Below are 19,829 nucleotides of genomic sequence, written 5' to 3'. Positions count from 1 at the left end.
AATCTGATGATCCACTCCTTCTGGAAGTGGTTCCATTCTTTCTGGAAGCCATAATGGAAAGTTTCCATTTACATTTCTGGAGAAATGTAAGCACTGAAATAACAACCTTGCTGGCTGTTTCAAAAGGCTCAGGGAAAGGTTAAGGAAACTACTTCTCATCCAATCCTCCTGAGTTATGTTTTACTTACCTCTCTATCATGGTGTTTGACAATCTGCAGTTCAAAGAACTCGTCCTCCTCTTCCTCAGTAAGGGTAGCATCCCATCCACCAGGTTCTGGGTCATCAAGATTATCCTGAGAGCTGAAATCATCCGCTAAAAGCAAAGAAGTTCCATTACATACAAAGATCATTTTAAGGACAACCCCTACCAGTTAAATTTCAATGTGTTTGGTATTAAAATCCTTCTGCCTCAAATTTCATTTCCTTTGGCTCTAAAATCTTACATGACAAGGATGATGACCATTAAACAGTTCACAGATCTTAGAGATGAAAAATGCCTCAAGAAATTATCTTACCCAATCTCCTACCTTTATGCCTTATTTTACATGAAAGGCAACTGAAGCCAAAATACCCAAGAGGTTACTGAAGGTCAGTCCATAAATGTTAATGATAAAATTATAACCCAAATTCCCTGAGAGTGGACTGAAAAAAGGAGAAGCGAGAATGATTCTGATTATCTGACAGTTGAGTTCATTAAAAGAATCAACTGGCTACAGGAACTAGAAACTGGAGGGGTTTCTAGTTCTGGTAGCCAATTATATAATACTAGAGGCCCAGTGCATGGATTCGTGCACCAGTGGGGACCCTCGGTGTAGCCTGCAGTGATCGGGCCAAAACCAGCAGTCCAACACCACCTGCTCCTCCTGCCTGCCACTCTTGCTCATCCTGGCCCTGCTGCGCCTGCTGATGCCACTGCCTGCTACTCGAAAGGCTCGCTACTGCTCTGCTGCAGTCTCGGGGCTGTGGCGGCCAGCCGTAAGCCCTGTATCTGGCGCCTGTCAGTCAGCTGAGTGGCACTCCCGCTGTGGGAGTGCACTGACCACCAGGGGGCAGCTCCTGCATTGAGCGTCTGCCCCCTGGTGGTCAGTGCGTGTCATAGCAACCAGTCTACTGGTCATTCAGCCGCTTAGGCTTTTATTTTATTTATTTATGTATTTATTTATTTTATGCTTAGGTTTTTATATATATAGATAGAGCCCATACTCAAATTTTTCCATTGTTCAAATCCAGGATCACAAACTACACTTAGCTGTCACTGTCCCTTTGGTTACTCAGTTCCAAACCTGTTCTCCCAACTCCCTATCCATAAGCTGTGAGTAGGCATCAAAGGTATCTTTTTAGTATGTGGGCTTAGGCCAGGGGTGGGCAAACTTTTTGACTCGAGGGCCACAATGGGTTCTTAAACTGGACCGGAGGGCCGGAACAAAAGCATGGATGGAATGTTTGTGTGAACTAATATAAATTCAAAGTAAACATCATTACATAAAAGGGTACGGTCTTTTTTTTCTTTTAGTTTTATTCATTTCAAATGGGCCGGATCTGGCCCGCGGGCCGTAGTTTGCCCACGGCTGGCTTAGGCAGACCAACAATGGGCATAAGGCTGAAGAAGGTCCTGATCATGTCTAGGAATATCCATACTAACAGGTCTTCTTTAGGCTTAGTCTTCTCTCTCTCTCTCTCTCTCTCTCTCTCTCTCTCACACACACACACACACACACACACACACACACACACACACACACACAGCTCACCTATCCAGGAACTGAGCATAAGACTAGGCCAGAGTCACCTTTAGGTTCAAGATTCAAGAGAACAAGGTAGGAGAGAGCGCTGTGGCAATACATTAAAACCCTATCAGGTGGACAGACAGTGGAAGTGGCTAAGTACTCTTTCTAACTCTGTGTGCATATGAAACTCTCCCATGTGTCTAAATAAGCTAACCAGCACAAGATGCGAAAAACCTCAGCTATCATAACTCACTTCCAGCTCGGTGAAAGAAAACCCCTGAGGACATCCCATCTTGCCCATTTAACATAGTTAATTTTAATATACAGTTCTTCTGCACATGTTTTAGGAATTCAACTGCTGACTTTTAACTTATTTTTAGCTCTTTAATCTACCTCTACATTTTTATTTTCCCTTGTCAGATAAAGTATATGTAAAATGTAGCCACACCTAAGATATTTTAACATGACCATAAAATGTCAGAAAAAAATAACATTAAAAAATAGGCAAGGTAGGGATGAATGACATAAGAACTCACAGAAAAAGTGATAACTTTAGTAGGCAATGTTAAGGAAGCACCAGATAAAAGAAAACAGGCGACATACAATCACTAGTCATTAGTCCCTTCCAGAGAGAAGCCTTTTCTAAGAATTATTCTTTAATTTTAAGTGCAGGAAAACATGACTACCTTCCTAAACTGAGGAAAGAACAAAGCATGCACACAGGAGTGCGGGCTGTAGAATGATATGTGAGACACATCATGATGAAACATACCTATCACTGTTACAAAAATATTACTCTTTCAGAAAGTTCATTCTTGGTCAAGTATCAAGTCCTTTGGCACTCATAAAATGAACCCTAACCTTAGGCCTACAGAACTGCACAACTGCATCCTTTGTTAGAATCTAAGTGTTACATGGAGAGTAATGTGTTAGAGGTAAGCCTTCCAAAAGTACCTCCTAACTTACCATTTAAGTCAAGGAATATAACAGGAATGTGTGTTTCCATCCCAGGAACTGGGGTCCTAAAACATAATGAACAAATAGCATCTAAAATAAAGCAGACAGTCTCAGCAGCCCGGACATGGTGCCACAGCCTTAATCACAGCCAGCCAACAATAACTCTGCTGCTGGGTTTGCTGTAATAAACATCAGAGATGCCACAGAGCCCTGACGGTAAGTGCTGCCTCTCTTCTCGGGTGCTCTCGGGTGTAATCATCATGTGCTCTGAAATTAGAACTCCGTCTTCTAAGATGCATATACCTGTTTATAAATGAGGCTCCCTTGTTTAAAGTTACTTTCTTATAAAATTATATACCTAAGGGCCCCATATGGCTTCATTTACTATTTTTAATTTCTATAAAGTGGCACAGAAATCTGCTGACAGTACAGTTTTCACGAGACCAAAACTAAAAACTCCTAGAGATGCAATTTTATGATGACCAAATGGTCTTTTAAGGGAATGACCCAAGTAATTAACATATTAACTATTTTTTTTAAATGCTAAGTGCACTGGTACTAAATATTGATTTAGATTCTCAGAAATCTTAATTATTTGAGCTCATAACAATATTATTTAATAAAACAATTTTAGGCCATAGTTATTCCAACACATGAAAATAATTTAAACACTTCCTCTAATTCAAACAACTTTCCCCCCACATGCTGCAATGAGCCTTCCATTAATTAAAGCACAGGCAAAATTCCTACAGAAAGCAGTTGGCTTAGTGAGCATTAGAACCTTAGGAGACACGTGGCGGCATGCATACCATTCTGCTGGGGCCCCTGGAATCCCACTGCCGGCAGAGGGGACCATAACCGCATTCCTCTCCTCAGTTAGAGTCAACCTCATCTCTAGAAGCTGAGCTTCACGGTCAGCATCATCCTCTGTTTTGTCTAAAACATCAGGAATGAGGATCAGACAGGGCTATTTCACTTGCTACTTACACTTTTGTCCTGTGTATCAACAGGATGTCTATATTTCAGTTACTGTATAATGAGGTTTCACTAGAAACTTACGACTTCCTCAAGTCATGATAAAAAAAATTATGATTAAAAAAAACTATAAGCTAGCCCTAACCGGTTTGGCTCAGTGGATAGAGCATCGGCCTGCGGACTGAGGGGTCCCGGGTTCGATTCCAATCAAGGGCATGTACCTTGGTTGCGGGCACATCCCCAGGAGTGGGTGTGCAAGAGGCAGCTGATCGATATTTCTCTCTCATCGATGTTTCTAACTCTCTATCCCTCTCCCTTCCTCTCTGTAAAAAAATCAGTTTGTTTGTTTGTTTGTTTTTAAAAGTGTTTTCTTCTTTTTTAAAAAATATATTTTACTGATTTAAATCCTCTGACTCTGGAAGAAATTATTCATGTGCTCTTCCACTGTAGGCCTTCCATGAATTGGGCTTGGCCTCTGTAAGAGCGCCCCGGCCTCTGTAAGAGCGCCCCGGCCTCTGTAAGAGCGCATCGGCCTCTGTAAGAGCACACCAAGCCCAATTCATGGAAGGCCTACAGTGGAAGAGCACATGAATAATTTCTTCCCGAGTCAGAGGATTTAAGTACTTTGGACAAGAAATCAAGAAATGTTAGCATCTTCCCGAAGTTATTTTTGAGGGACAATGTTTACTTTGTGTACCATATTTTCTCTTTATCTGGTGGGGGTTGGGGGAGACCTATGCAGAGACATCACTCCAATTAGATAAATGTTCTTTGGAAAGGCTATGACACAATAACATTCTTATGCTCTTGCCATCCCCATAACTGATGTGTTCATTTACTTCTAATTTACGTGGCTGCAAATGGCAGGGAGAGAAATATTCAATGTGCTCCTCTTACCATGTTTACTAACAAGCTTCTGCAGTTGTTGATCTAAGTACTCCTGACGTTTTGTTAACGCATTTAGCCATTTTCTACGTAGTCTCTCTAAATCCCGATCCTGGAAGAAAACAGGGGAAATGACAGTAAATATAATGTGTAGGCGATATATCTAAAACGATGCTCTATCTTACCTTACTCTGATGTGCTTCAAAAATGTTAAGTATCCTATATAATAAAAGGCTAATATGCAAATTGTCCCCTTGACAGGGAGTTTGACCAGGGGGCGGAGTCAGCCAGCCAACCACCCGCGATCCCTCTCCCGAGCTGGCCTGGCCCAATTGGGACGGGCTGGCCAGACCCCACCTGTGCACGAATTTGTGCACCAGCCCTCTAGTTATTTCGGGGCCGATGGGGGGGTGGCAATAAGAGGGGAAGGGGCCGCGGGAGGTTGACTGTGGGAGCACACTGACCACCAGGGGGCAGCTCCTGCATTGAGTGCCCCCTGGTGGTCAGTGCACGTCATAGCAACTGGTCGATCCATTGTTCCAGTCATTCTGGTTGCAACAGTCACTTAGGCTTTTATATATACAGATGTCTATTATTGTCACTAGTTGGCTCCAGCCATTATTCAGAACAGTAACTTTCAGAAATTAAAACATCATCATTAGGGTAAGACTTTCTAAAAAGCTACTCTCTGATCTCCAGAACCAGTTTTTTATCAGTGTTGGATAAAAATTACAAATGCTACTCAATAATCTTCATATTTATATCCCTTAGGACCACTGTAAGAATTCTTCAAAGTTATTCACTAGTCTTCAACATTTTGACTAGTCTTCATGTTTCTCTCCCTTGGTTTGGTGGGGGAAGGGGAGTGGGAACAGGGGCATTATCAACAGCCAAACAATTCTGCCCATCAACACCTGACTGTACACCAATCTCAGCTCATTTCCTTTTGTAATAAAGGTACAGGACTGGGTAGATCAGTGGAATGCTATAGATATGGTGTGTATCTGGATTTCACTAAGGCACTTAACCAAATAGCTCATGACATTCTTGTGGACATGATGGAGAAATGTACAATGAGTCTACTTGAATGAGATCAGAAATGGCTGAAATATCACATCCAAGGAACAGTGATTGATGAAATAATGTCAGCTTCAAAGAAGTCTCTATTGTTGTGCCATAGGACTTTGTATTTAACCCTCTCTGATACAATGTTTTTATCAGTGACTTATATAGGAAGGCAGACATTTTTATCAAATTAGAATGATGCAAAACCAGGACAGTGACTACACTGGATGACATAATCAGGATCTAAAGAGCTCTGAGAGTCCTAACAAGACTAACAAGATAAAACTTAACGGACATAAACATAATTTTACAGATTAGAAAAAGGGGAGGGGCAGGAGGAGATACAAAACCAAACCCGTATAACTGCATGAAGTGGGAGAAGAAATACCTGGCTTAAAATAAGGCAAATACCTAGGAGCATGGCTTGACTGAAGAGCAGTATGACAGCTCTTATCGAGAAAGGGGTGTGTGAGTCCACTCAAGGACAGAAAAAATAAGGTAGAGAATCTGCAGAAATAGATCTGTAGGAAACCTGGGTGGAGAGCTCCAGGTTTGGAAAAGGATAAAGATCACAAATTATTCCCAACCTAAACAGATTGTACAGGCTATGACTTTACAGTCTATGACACACTCATTCTTCCCTACTGTATTAATCTGAGGAAAAGCAATATTTGAATCAGAATTAATTGTGTTATTATTAAGTAACAGTATAGCAAGACTCAGGAATGGGTACTTTAATCAAGCTTATCTGATGAGGCTAACAGGTACTTCATTACCTGGTAGCTATCCATGTCTTCCTCTTCCTCCTGAAAGAAAAGGATACATTATGCAGAACTGAAACAGTTATCCAAGCATCAGGCAATGCTAAACAACCTGAATCTTTCCCCAGACTTCACATTTTCTACTTTAATGAATAATATACTGCTTCATCTCCCGCCCATGCTTACCCTCACTTTTGGTTTGATAGTTTTCAGAAAGTTGGAGTAAACCCTTGAGCTTCTTATGGGAAAGTGAAGAACATACATTTGACCTTTTTCAGGAACCAGTACAATACTTCCCCTGCTGGGTTTATAGTCCCACTCCCCAGGGGAAATCAAACACCTGCTGGCAGACAGTCTTTACAAGCCAGTAGGGGGTTTCTGCAGAGGGTGGTGATGGAGGAGGTTAATCAGGAGTAGGCACTGAGGACTTTCTGGAGGCTGAGATGTTTGATTAACCCTCAGCTTGACACATACCAGAGCAAAACCAACAGTCCAGTACAGTGAAATACCAGGTTAAAAAAAAAAAAGACAGCAAAGGAAAACAAAAGGAATACTGAAAGAATTATTTGTGGAAGGCAGTTTCTGACAGGTTCCCAGATACTCTCACCTATGTTCTTTCTACAAGAACATAATAGGCAGAGTAACTCACATGGAAGGTCTCATGCGTCTTCGGGGATCTGAGTGCTCTAACTTTTACACACCCAATGCCAACAGACAATATACTTTCTTCCATCAGTGGTAACGTCCCAGACTCCTGCACAGTCTTTACTTCCACTTGTACTCGCCGGGACTGCCCCTGTATCACAGACAATTTTAAGAGTTTCTTGAAATCGGTTTGATTTGTAAAAATTTGGTTTACAGAGACCTCTACAGGCTGATGTTAGGAAAAGCATTTAATTTGGAGATACTATCCTCATATTTTAAATGTGAAATAGCAAACTACCAACTGAAAAGCTAATCATGAAAAATTAGCTTTTAAGCAAATAGATAGTCACAGAACAAATATATGGTTTACACATTTTTAACAAGAAACGTTAAAAGAAAACATTCTAACAAAAGAAACGCAAATAGCTAGAACAGCGGTTCTCAACCTGTGGGTCGCGACCCCTTTGGGGGTCGAACGACCCTTTCACAGGGGTCGCCTAAGACCATCGGAAAACACATATATAATTACATATTGTTTTTGTGATGAATCACTATGCTTTAATTATGTTCAATTTGTAACAATGAAATTGGAGGTCACCGCAACATGAGGAACTGTGTTAAAGGGTCGCGGCATTAGGAAGGTTGAGAACCGCTGAGCTAGACAATAAAAAATGTTCAACTTACTAATAGTCAAATAAATACAAATTAAAATTAGCACGATACATACTTATTTCACTTACGAAGCTGACAATTATCTTTTAAAAAGGCAATTTCCAATATTGTCCAAAGTAATTAAATTACATACACTATTTGTGGGAATATAAATTGGTAAAGCTTTCTGCAAAGCAATTTGAATAAAAAAGTTACATTTTCCTTGACCCAGCAATTCAACTTTCTGGGAATATCTTCTAAGTAAGTAATGACGTATGCATTTAAAGAATCAGAAAGCAATGTTAAGAATAACGAAAAACTAGTTATAAAATTAAATGCAAAATATTGGTAACTGCTTAAAACTTTACTATATATAATAAAATGTTAAGTCATTAAAATATAGCTGTAGAAAAATATCCATGATATTTTAAGTTAAAGAGTATAGTGACAGATGTTACCTAGACTTTTTAGAAAAGAGCAGATTGGCCAGTGTGGCTCAGTGGTTGAGCATCGACCTATGAACCAGTAGGTCACAGTTTGATTCCTGGTCTGGGAATATGCCCAGTTGCAGGCTCAATCCCCAACAGGGGGCGTGCAGGAGGCAACCTCTCAATGATTCTCACCACTGATGTTTCTGTTTCTCTCTCCTTTTCCCGTCCTCTCTAAAATCCATAAAAATATATTTAAAAATAAAAATGTAATAAAGAACAGATTGCCAAACCCACCCTATGTAATAGATCTGCTTTAAGTAATAAGCAAAATAAAAATAAGAATGATTAATACTATCCTGGATTCACTGGTCTAACCCCCAAATAAAACAAGTTTAACCAAGCTGCAAAATAAAGAATTGATCAGAGAATATCCCTTCTTAGGCACATTTTTTCAGAATATGTGTGACCCTATATATTTACAATAAAACAATACATTTCTTTAAAGTCTCAGCATTCCCAAATTACTGACTTCAAAGTTGGTTTATAAATTACAGAATTAAAAATATAACTTAAAAATGGATTTTGAATATACAATTTCAAGTCAGTTACTCTTCCCCTCTTCCATCAGATTTTAATTCCCAAGAGCTTTGTGTTATCAGTAAAGTCAACTAACGCAATGATTGATTTGAAAAGATGGGTCTCAGATGACTTGTGATTTCATATTTTCTAAGGACTATGCATCAGGTATTTTGTGGAAAGAATACCTCAGAAAACATTTTAATTGTCTAAAATAGTTTAGTCAATTATTTACTTTGCCTAAGACAGAAAGTGATCTATTTTAAATGTGTGCCCAAATGTGAAAGGTAAAGTACATATATTTTGGGGAGGATTCAAGATAAGGAGAGGGAAGAAAAGGAGGAAAAAGATCCAGGAATGGCTCAGTGTGCTGCAGGAAGAGCTTTGATCAGTATACTTAAATAGTTTGACTGAATTTCTTTCTGTTTTTCAACTGAACTTCTTGTAACTGCTGATATTTAACCATTTTTTTAACTATAAAACAGCAATTTCATATGTTAACCTAACCAGTTTTCCCTGCCATTTTCCTGTTCAACAACAGTAGGTTCCAATTTTGAAATATATTAAATTCAATGAGCCTACCATCAACACCCTCTATGAATTAGCTACAACCTCTTCTGTCACTGCTTTCCAGCTCTCCCCACGTTACTTTCTACTTTATTCCAACCTCTGTATCTTTACTCTTTTTTTAAAAAATATTTTTTATTGATTTTTTACAGAGAGGAAGGGAGAGGGATAGAGAGTTAGAAACATCGATGCGAGTGAAACACCAATCAGCTGCCTCTTGCACACCCCCCAGTGGGGATGTGCCCACAACCAAGGTACATGCCCTTGACTGGAATTGAACCTGGGATCTTTCAGTCCGCAGGCCGACGCTCTATCCACTGAGCCAAACCGGTTAGGGCTGTATCTTTACTCTTTATCCCTGTCCTTTACATATGAAAAAATCTCCAGCCTTTGCACGATACTTCCAGCATCCCGGTCAGGATGCACATCCTTCAGAAAGAGTCTTTCCTGATAAACCCAACCTACCTTTAAACACTTAAAATATAGGTTGTCAGAAGTATGACAAATACTTAAGTATTCAATTTACATTAAACCACAGAAGATTATCTGGTCTTGCCTTCCAGGAGATAAATTTCTAAAGCAGCTAACAAGGATATATATAGATTTAACAGATGTTCAGAAAAAGATGTTCTTCACACCCTTAAGAACCCTATTTTATGTCTATATCTCGTGCTATAATTTAAACTAATTTCCTTCTGCTTTCAGTTCCTTGACCTTATATGCATGAAGAATTTGCTAAAATTCATTTGCTGGGGTTAGAGAATAAATGCTTCTCATCTTTCTCCTATTAAAACATTCAGAAACTTAAATATTTAAGCAAACTTTCTTTTTCCTTTAACCTTCTCTCATATTTTGCTGTGAATGATTTAAACATTCATTTACTAGAGTAACATTCATTCTAATATTTGACTATTGTTCTAAAGTATGGAAACTATCATAGGATGCAATATTCTACTAAATGTTGAATTAACATAAAGCACGGCAAAAAAGTATTTCCAAATCTACTATGTAAATTCTATTAAGATATTCTCTCTCATCTTTTTTTTTTAAATATATTTTTTATTGATTTTTTTACAGAGAGGAAGGGAGAGGGATAGAGAGTTAGAAACATCGATGAGAGAGAAACATCAACCAGCTGCCTCCTGCAAACCCCCCACTGGGGATGTGCCCGAAACCAAGGTACATGCCCTTGACCGGAATCGAACCCGGGACCCTTCAGTCCGCAGGCCGACTCTCCATCCACTGAGCTAAACCGGTTAGGCTCTCTCTCATCTTTAGTTAGCAGAATAGACACTTTCCAGATTCCAACCTGCCTGGGGGCAAGTGATGGTTCCCACACATTGCCCTGCTGAATTGATTCCTGGCAGGTATTCATACCTGCCTAGTGGCATTTATTTAACTCCTCCTGTGGTATCATAAAAAGATATTTGATCTTTGTCCTTCATTCCTGGCAGACAGCTCCTAAAACTCGTGGACTATCCAGAATGATAAAGGTTATAGGCACATCTTTTAATAAAGTGACTTTTAATCTGGCAACCGTTGGCAGGCCCCCAGATAATTTGGTCATCAGAAAGACCAAGCCTTGGCCTGACTGGAGTGGCTCAGTTGGTTGAGCATCGTCCTGTGCACAGAAAGACCAAGCCTTGAGTAGAAGTTGGAACTTTCAGCCTCACCCCTCAGAGAGAGAGGAGAGTGGGGCTGGAGATTATGGCCAATGGCCAAATGGTGTCATCAACCATTCCTACATAATGGAACATCCATAAAAACTTACAAAAGATGGTGTTCAGAGAGCTTCCTGGTTGATGAACAAATCCAGGTGCTGGGAGAGTGGTGTACACAGAGAGGACATGAAGTTCCTCATTCCTCATCCCATACCTGACCCATGCATCTCTTCCATTTGGCCGTTCCTGCATTGTATCCTTATAATAAACTGGTAGTAGTATGTAATAGGCTTTCCCAAGTTTTGTGAGTCATTCTAGCAAATTATCAAACCCTTGGAGGAGTGTTATGGGAGCCCCTGACTGCAACCAAGTTGAACAGAAGTATGGGTAACCTGGGAACCCGATACTTAGCACGGGAATCAGAAGCAAGGGCACTTTTGTGATTAAGTCTATGCCCTAAAACCTGTGGAGTCTGAGCTAACTCTGGCAGGTAAGGTCCAAACTGAATTGAATAGTAGGACACCCACTAATGTCTGCCGAGAATTGGTTGGTATCAGGAGAAAAAATTATTTCCCACCTCCCATGTGCCAAGCATTGTGTTTCATATACAATATCTCTAATCTTCACACCAACCCTACAAAGTTGGTATTGTCACCACCTCCACTCTGCACCTGATTAAAGGTTCTGAGAGGTCACTGGATTTACTCATGGGAGACCCTAACAGGTTAGACCAGCTGTGGGCAAACTATGGCCCACGGGCCGGATCCGGCCCGTTTGAAATTTATAAAACTAAAAATAAAAAAGACCGTACCTTTTTATGTAATGATGTTTACTTTGAATTTATATTAGTTCACACAAACACTCCATCCATGCTTTTGTTCCGGCCCTCAAGTCCAGTTTAAGAACCCATTTGGCCCTCGAGTCAAAAAGTTTGCCCACCCCTGGGTTAGACTCTGGAGGTTTGTTCTTCCCACCACATCACACTGTTTCTCCTTGTTTCTATAAATATTCTAATGTTGCTTGATATGTTTTATTTTGTACAATTCAATGCTAAGTTGTTCTTTAAACTTATCTCTTTATTACTTAAATCTAACAGAAACTGGTTTTAAAATATTATAAATAGAAGCATTTTTTTAAATGAAAGAAAATACACATGAAGTAAGAGATGATTTTAACATAAGAAATAGAGTTGGCCAGTCTAGCTTTCATTATCACTGACATTTCTGTCAAAGAAATCCAATAGTAAGCTTTATGGTACCAAAGTCTTTAATGTGAACATTCAAAATAACATTTATAATTCTGTTACCTGCCGGAGTTGGAAGATTCCTCCTGTAGGCACGTCCTTTGCAGAAATTACTTCTACGGGGCAGTATTCACCATTCTCGTTCTGTTCCAAGATTTGAACCCAGAATTCCATTTTCCTGGTGACTTCACTCCATCTAGGAAACAGTTGAAGTTCTTGGAAAATCATACATTTCTATTTCAATACAGGCAGCTTAGGCTCCTACATGAGAATTAACAATAACAATGACCTCCAAATAAAGTAGTGAAATAGAATGATCTGTAGCTCAACAAGTAATATGCAAGTATATATTAGCAAATATAATTGAAAGCAAACTTAAACAAATAGTATCAGAACTAAGACTATACTTGCAGGGGCCATTTCCATAGTTCATTACTAGAGGAGTTTCTCTGAACATGTAGAGCACCAGAACTAGAAATGGCTCTTTTATTTTGTTCAAAAAGGTATGATGAGGCGTTGGTGGTATAGTGGTGAGCATAGCTGCCTTCCAAAAAGGTATGATGCCCAGTCGGTGTGGCTCCGTGGTTAAGCATCAACCTATCAACCAGGATGTCACAGTTCAATTCCCTGTCAGGGCACATGCCCAGTTTTTGACTTGATACCTAGTAGGGGGCGTTGCAGGAGGGAGCCAATCAATGATTCTCTCATCATTGATGTTTCTATCTCTCTCCCTCTCCCTTCCTCTCTGAAACCAATAAAAAAAAAAAACTTAAAAAATAAAAAGGTATGAAAACTACAAATCTATTTCAGTGATTATTTAAAAATCTAAACATTGTAACCAGTGGGACAGGAGCAAGTACACTGATTATCTTTTCATAAGTAGATAAATATATGCTTTAGGAATTTGACAAGTATCTTTGCTCACATAAGAAAAGAGAATCAAGAAAAATCTCTCAATGTCTAATTTAAAATTTGCTAAAACTTTCTAACTGCAAAAAAAGAAAATCTGGTTTTCATTTAAAAAATAGATGAAAAGTACAAATATATGTGCTCTTTCCCTCATTTCCTTTTAACTCCTTTTTTTAAAAACTCTTCTTTTAAAATCCTGGTAAACAAATGAGCCTACCTCCTCCCATCACCGATGCCACCTGAAAAGAACTTTGAGCTAAAGAAAAATAAGTAAACTTGAATTCTACAGCATATCTTGATCCCTTTTCTCTACAGTTGATTAATTAGAAGTAATTCATAATAAGCTATCTATTCTCCAAAAATTTATTTCACTCTGTATTCTTAACTACCCATATATTTAGCTTTCTTCTATCACACTTCAAAGTTCATCCTCTAAAGAAGTTTAACTGTGCTATTAATGCCCTGGAAACACCACCATCTATTACTAGTGATGATGCCCAGGAAAGGACAACCTTTATAAATGGCAGTATTAATCTCTAGCAATTTGTAATCAGATGGATCTCCAAAATTCACCTGTCCCGAAGACTACGTGTTTTTGCTTGAATAATCCCCAAATCCCACAGGGCTGGGTTTTTCGGTGGATCAGTCATCTTATGGCCATATATTTCAATTGCCAGTGCCCCTTCTGAAAGGTGCTCAAGAAAGTCTTCAGTGATGTTAACAGAAAACTCCTAAAAAAAATCACAGAAGAGGAAACACTTTCTGGTTACCTTATGATAACTTGTACCTAGCTCATATGCTTCATGAAGAAGAGAAATAGAAAAGACTGTTTTAGTTATAGAACAAAACTGCTGTTATATTACATCCAGAATGAATTCTCACATGGTCTAAGGTTCTTGACTTTAAAAATAATGATACCTCTAATTTTTAAAAAATGTTTCACCTTGAAAATCTATTGTGAAAGACCAGCATTGTATTCTGTTCTGTTAGCAATACTTTGGGAGCCATTTTAAAAAGTATAAACAATTATATTAAGAACTAGAGGCCCGGTGCACAAAAATTTATGCAATCGGGGGGTGAGGGGGGGTGCCTCAGCCTGGCCTGTGCCCTCTCGCAGTCTGGGACCCCTCGGGAGATAACGACCTGCTGGCTTAGGCCTGCTCCTGGGTGGCAGAGGGCAGGCCCAATCCCTAGGTGCAGCCCCTAGTCAGGCTCAGAGCAGGGCCGATTGGGGAGTTGGGGTGCCACCCCCTGTCATGCACAGAGCAGGGCAGATTGGGAGGTTGTGATGCCACCCTCAGTCACGCTCAGGGTAGGGCCGATTGGGGGGTTGGGGCACCACCCCGTCACACTCAAGGCAGGGTCAATGGGGAGGTATGGCGCCACCCCCTGTCACGTACAGAGCAGGGCCCATCAGGGGGGTTGGGGCTCCATACCCTGTCACGCACAGAGCAGGGCCCATCAGGGGGTTGGGGCACCGCCCTCTATCACCCACAGAGCAGGGCCGATCAGGGGGTTGGGGCACTGCCCCCTGTCACACACAGAGCAGGGCCCATCAGGGGGGTTGGGGCTCCATACCCTGTCACGCACAGAGCAGGGCCCATCAGGGGGTTGGGGTGCCGCCCTCTATCACCCACACAGCAGGGCCGATCAGGGGGTTGGGGCACCGCCACTCTCACACTCAGGGCAGGGCCGATGGGGAGGTTATGGCTCTACCCCATCACACACAGAGCAGGGCCCGTGGAGGGGGGGCTGGAGTGCCGCCCTCTATCACCCACAGAGCAGGGCCGATCAGGGGGTTGGGGCGCCGCCACTCTCACACTCAGGGCAGGGCCGATGGGGAGGTTATGGCTCTACCCCGTCACACACAGAGCAGGGCCCGTGGGAGGGGAGGGAGTTGGGGCGCTGCACCCTGTCACACACAGAGCAGGGCTGATCAGGGGGTTGAGGCGCCGCACCCTGTCACACTGATCCCGGTGCTGGGAGGCCTCTCAGCTCCACTGACCCCGGTGCTGGGAGGCATATTACCCTTTTACTATATAGGATAGAGGTCTGGTGCATGGGTGGGGCCAGCTGGTTAGCCCTGAAGGGTGTCCTGGATCAGGGTGGTTGTCCCCACTGGGGTGCCTGGCCAGCCTGGGTGAGGGGATGATGGCTGTTTGCAGCTGGTCACACTCCCTTCAGGGTGGGGGTCCCTACTGGGGTGCCTGGCCAGTCTGGGTGAGGAGCTGAGGGCTGTTTTCAGGCTGGAGGGTGACTGAAGCTCCCAACTGCTCCTTTTTTTCTTTTTTTCTTTTTAATTCTGGGCCAGCTTTAGCTCTGGCTCCAGCTCTGAGGCCTCTGCTGCTGAAAGCAGGTATCTGGTTTGTTTGGGTTCTATAGTCGAAACACTGTATCAACTCCAGCTTTGAGATCCCGGCGGGCTGAAAGCAGGTTTCTGGGGTTTTGTTTAGCTTCTATATTTGTAACAATGTTTCAAACTGCAAGTTCAGAGGCCGGCAAGGCAGGCGGGGAATATTGGAGTCCTCCGTCACTGAAGCAAGCAAGCCTCATGTTAATTTCAAGCTGCCTGGCTGCCGGCTGCCATCTTGGCTGGCAGTTAATTTGCATATCTCGCTGATTAGCCAATGGGAAGGGTAGCAGATGTACACTAATTACCATGTTTCTCTTTTATGAGATAGGATTACAATATAACAAGAAAAGAATTATAACAATGATCTATGATGTCTTGATATAAAAGAATATTTTTCCCAGTTTTTAGGAAGCTATCTCCAATAATAGGAGAGAAAGAAAAGAAAAAATGATCATCAGTACAAAAAAAATCACCTAAAGTTTGAAAAATTCTCCCACCCTGTCCATCTTTGCAACATAGATTTAAGACAGCATTTTGCAATAGTTAGAATGAAGCTCTAAAACAGTTTATTAGTAAAAGTGATAGAATCTCCATCTCTTTCACTCTCTCTTGATCTTTAATACACTAAAGGTATTTCTATATTTTAAACAATTAGAGACTTCTCTCTTGAAAAAAATGAGATAGGTCAACTGTGCCACAGTAGAAAAAAGGTATCTAAGATCTGACATTCCCAGCTCTGCTGGTTACCACCCATGGGCAAACTGGTCTCTCTGAACTGGTTTCTTTTGCTGAAAAAAAGCACCCTCATCAAATATAACTGTGATAAAGGTCAAATGAGAGAATAACATCAGTGCCTAGCAGAGCACTGGGTACTCAATAAAGTTAGTTTTTGTCTCTTTTCTGTCTTCACTTTCTCTAAAACACTGGTGTCTTAACTTTTTTAGATGACAATTTCTCCGATCTATAATAATAAAAGCCTAATATGCAAATCGACCGAACAGCGGAGTGACCATCAGGACGACCTTCCAGAATGACCAGTGGGCAGGGCTGCAGGGCTGCAAGGCAGCCAGAGCCATGAGGCAGCTGGGGCCACAAGGGCCGAGAGGCAGCCGAGGCAGCAAGGGCTGCAAGGTAGCAGCCGAGGTGGCCGGGATTGCGAGGGCCTACCCTTGCATGAATTTCATGCATCGGGCCCCTAGTAATCTAATATAAAACCTGGATTCCTTTTGGAGAAGAGCACACACATACACATATATGTGAAAGTGTTAATGTGTGTATGTATTCACACAAAAGTTAACTTTTGATTATGGAGGAGTTAACTGCATTGACACTTTGGTTTAGTTTTGTTTTTTCTCCCAGCTTTACTGAGATATAAGTGACATATAACACTGTGTAAGTTTAAGGTGCGCAATGTACTCATAACTCTTCAGATTTTAATACAGCACAATTCTAAGAAACTCTGATCCAAGACACATATCAGTACCAAATTATTCAAATAAATAAGGTTCATTTTCTTGTTTTGTGTCTGCCTGAGTAATTAAATACTGACCAAGTCTGGAAGACATACTTACTTTGCAATGATCAAAGACAACCATGCACTGAGGCTGCTTGCTGACAGGAGAGGATGAGGTGTCCACTTCCGGTGCGACCATTACTGGATCCTGTTGATCCCAGAAGTTGTATTTGCAGAATACAAAGTGGGACAGATGCTGTGGCAACCCAGTGGCTTGGAGTATTTTAACCTGAAGGAAAAGGAAGGTTCTGTTAGTTTTTATCTCAAAGAGTTCCAAGAAATACTTAGAGATATGGACTCCAGTCCTGACTGTCACTAACTGTTGGTTTATGTTGACCAAATCCCATTCACTCTGGACTGTACTTCTGCCCTAGTCATATTTAGCAAGAGGTTGACAAAGGTAACAAAGGCAATAACTTTGACTATAAAGGTGGATGTCTTAAAGCATTTATAGACTAATGAAAAACATTTAAATTCTAATTTCTTATAACATCATCATAATCATCCTATAATAACAATAATCAACTCAGAAGAAGAAAGCTCTCAAATATCAACAGCATTCCATGATACAAATTTGGTTAGTGAATACTGTACATCATAAGACCACAGAATTATTAAGAATGATGAAGAACATATATGTGCCAATAAGCAAAAAACCATTTACTTGATATTTTAAAGTTTGTTTCTTTTTAATAAGGTTCTCAAGTAGACTACTATATGTGACTAGAGCATTTTGGAGGAAACTTTAAAAGCCTCAGGAATGTATACTGTAGAGATCTGGAGGGGTGAACGGTGGAGATTAAAGAAATGCCCAGAACAGATTTTAAAGCAGACAAATTTCTAAATATTTCTTTTGACAGGTAGCATCAAATTGATTTTTTAAGCTGAAGTTTTTGTATTAAGTTGTAATATTCTAAAACTCCTCCAACTATGAAGGAAACTAAACCCTAAAATTAATTAAGTGAAATTCTGATTTTATAAATTCTAATTTTATAACCCATTAGGCCAACTTTCATATGACTGAGCATTTATTTACTCTTCAACTGGTCTCTTTCTTGCATGTTGTAGGTTGTACTCTATCCCCAGCAAATAAATTTAACAAAAGTAGATTTGAATATGTGATGTAGTTCATCAAACACAAATATAATAGTCTTAGCACTTGAGGAAGTCTTAATAATGCCACAGAAAATCTCACAAAGCAGATGATTTTATTTTCTTCTATACCAGGTCCATAATGGCTAAGCAATGAATGGAAACTCCTGTTATTATCCACTGTTTCCTGTGACAGCAACAAGAGTTTGCAAATCTAGATGGTAACTCCCTGACAGGCTATGAAAGATGAATTGACTAACACATTTTATTCCTCCGAACCAAATACGGCGAGCTGTATTCAGCAATTACTTTTTTCTTAAATTTAAAAAACTATCACTTTTTTATTAAATGTTAAAACTGATTATTATATTCTTTAAGATGAGGCAATGTGGTATTTGGGAAGAATATAAGATTCTGGAGTATACAGACCCAAATAAAAATCTCTGCCACTTATTAGCTTCTGTTTTTAAACAATTACTTTTAAAATTACATTTTAGTTTCCTTAGTTTTTCTCCTAGGTGTAACAGGATAGCTAGCTAATGATACCAGTGTGAGGAATGACCATTACCAATTAAATGAAATGAATGAAAAGGCTTTGAGTGGATAGATGTTCAATAGGTACCTCCTTGTGATAGAATTCCACCTGAAAGCCTTTTTTTTTAGACATCGATCTCAGTTTTGGGGTTGAAATAAATAAGCAAACACAAGGCTTTATATACTGAACTGTTCCCTACAGGCAACTTCTAGGGAATGAGACTGCCAGGAATGAAGAATAACAGGATATAACAGGATGAGGAATATTTGGAACATAGGTTTGGGTTTCTTTTTCCGTTTTAGTTTTTGTCTACAGAAACCAAAAATCACCACAAGGTGTCAGGATAACACAGACTTCAATCAGCTCACCATTGCTCAAGATACTAGAGCCCAGGAATGTCAGAAGACATTGATGTGGTTTGGAATTTTAAAATACACTAATTGTATCTAATGTAATTGAAAATATTAATACGTACAAACTTTCTTTCACCCCAGGAAAATAAACCCAGACTTCTTTTATGGCTGGCGAAAACTCTTCACTCATGCAGTTCAAGTGTCCCCAGACTGGTTTGGTTTGTTTTTTCTAATAATATTTTGTTTGCTATCACACAGTTTATTTGTCTTCCTCCTTTTATACAAAAGGCTATTATATGCTCAGAATATGGTCTCTAAAAACCACTTTCCATTAAAAGGAATCAGGTTCCCTGGAGAAATGACTGATTCCAGATCTAGGACAGGGAATGTACAGAATGAGACCAGAATATTCGTCGTATCTGAATGCAAGAAAGCTAGTAGAGTTGATGAGGGTTAAGGTTGTGTCAAAGGACTCAAGAACCAACTGAAGAGCCCCCGCAGGCCAAAGATGGGATCATCTGAACTTCAATATAGGCAATAAATACAATGGATTGAAACACATCAAATATATTTAAATCTAAGAGTTCAATAATGATATTAAAACTAAAACCAAAAAGAAATCTCCTTGGCTGCTTTTGGATATTGGTAGGAAAACCAATTCATTATTTTTAAAATCAGTAAATAATGGGAGAGACTGGAACATTTACCACGCCTCTCCTATACAAACTGTATCTCTGAAGAGAAAATAGTTGATAATAGAAAGATTTTCTCTATAGAAGTATTCAGCTAATAACTGAAGGAAAAATAGAATTATAGCATCATTCTTTTCTAATGCCTAATGAAATGTCTAGGTAATGAACACCAATGATTGTTAACCACGCTGAAAGAGAAGCAGACATAATGTGCCTTCTGAAGGAAAAATAATGAAGT

The 19,829-nt window shown here is 40.1% G+C and overlaps 1 protein-coding gene across 9 annotated transcripts in view; it reads right to left on the bottom strand.

The window, feature by feature from the left end:
• Positions 1-19,829, bottom strand: part of KIF13B (kinesin family member 13B) — a 208,038-nt gene that overhangs the window by 52,441 nt on the left and 135,768 nt on the right. For 7 of the 9 annotated variants that reach the window (XM_036311930.1, XM_036311932.1, XM_036311923.1 and 4 more), the window contains 9 exons: positions 16,978-17,148; positions 13,627-13,784; positions 12,208-12,340; positions 7,020-7,166; positions 6,386-6,415; positions 4,557-4,656; positions 3,494-3,620; positions 2,694-2,749; positions 189-313 (listed from right to left, as the gene is read on the bottom strand). In XM_036311930.1, coding sequence (XP_036167823.1) covers positions 189-313; positions 2,694-2,749; positions 3,494-3,620; positions 4,557-4,656; positions 6,386-6,415; positions 7,020-7,166; positions 12,208-12,340; positions 13,627-13,784; positions 16,978-17,148 — 1,047 coding nt within the window. The remainder of the gene's footprint in view (positions 1-188; positions 314-2,693; positions 2,750-3,493; positions 3,621-4,556; positions 4,657-6,385; positions 6,416-7,019; positions 7,167-12,207; positions 12,341-13,626; positions 13,785-16,977; positions 17,149-19,829) is intronic. The other 2 variants (XM_036311927.1, XM_036311931.1) reach the window with 2 other exon arrangements.

This window comes from Myotis myotis, unplaced genomic scaffold (assembly GCF_014108235.1).
Source record: "Myotis myotis isolate mMyoMyo1 unplaced genomic scaffold, mMyoMyo1.p scaffold_m19_p_6, whole genome shotgun sequence".
NCBI classification, from domain to species: domain Eukaryota; kingdom Metazoa; phylum Chordata; class Mammalia; order Chiroptera; family Vespertilionidae; genus Myotis; species Myotis myotis.
This window is presented reverse-complemented; position numbering and strand designations above follow the sequence as displayed.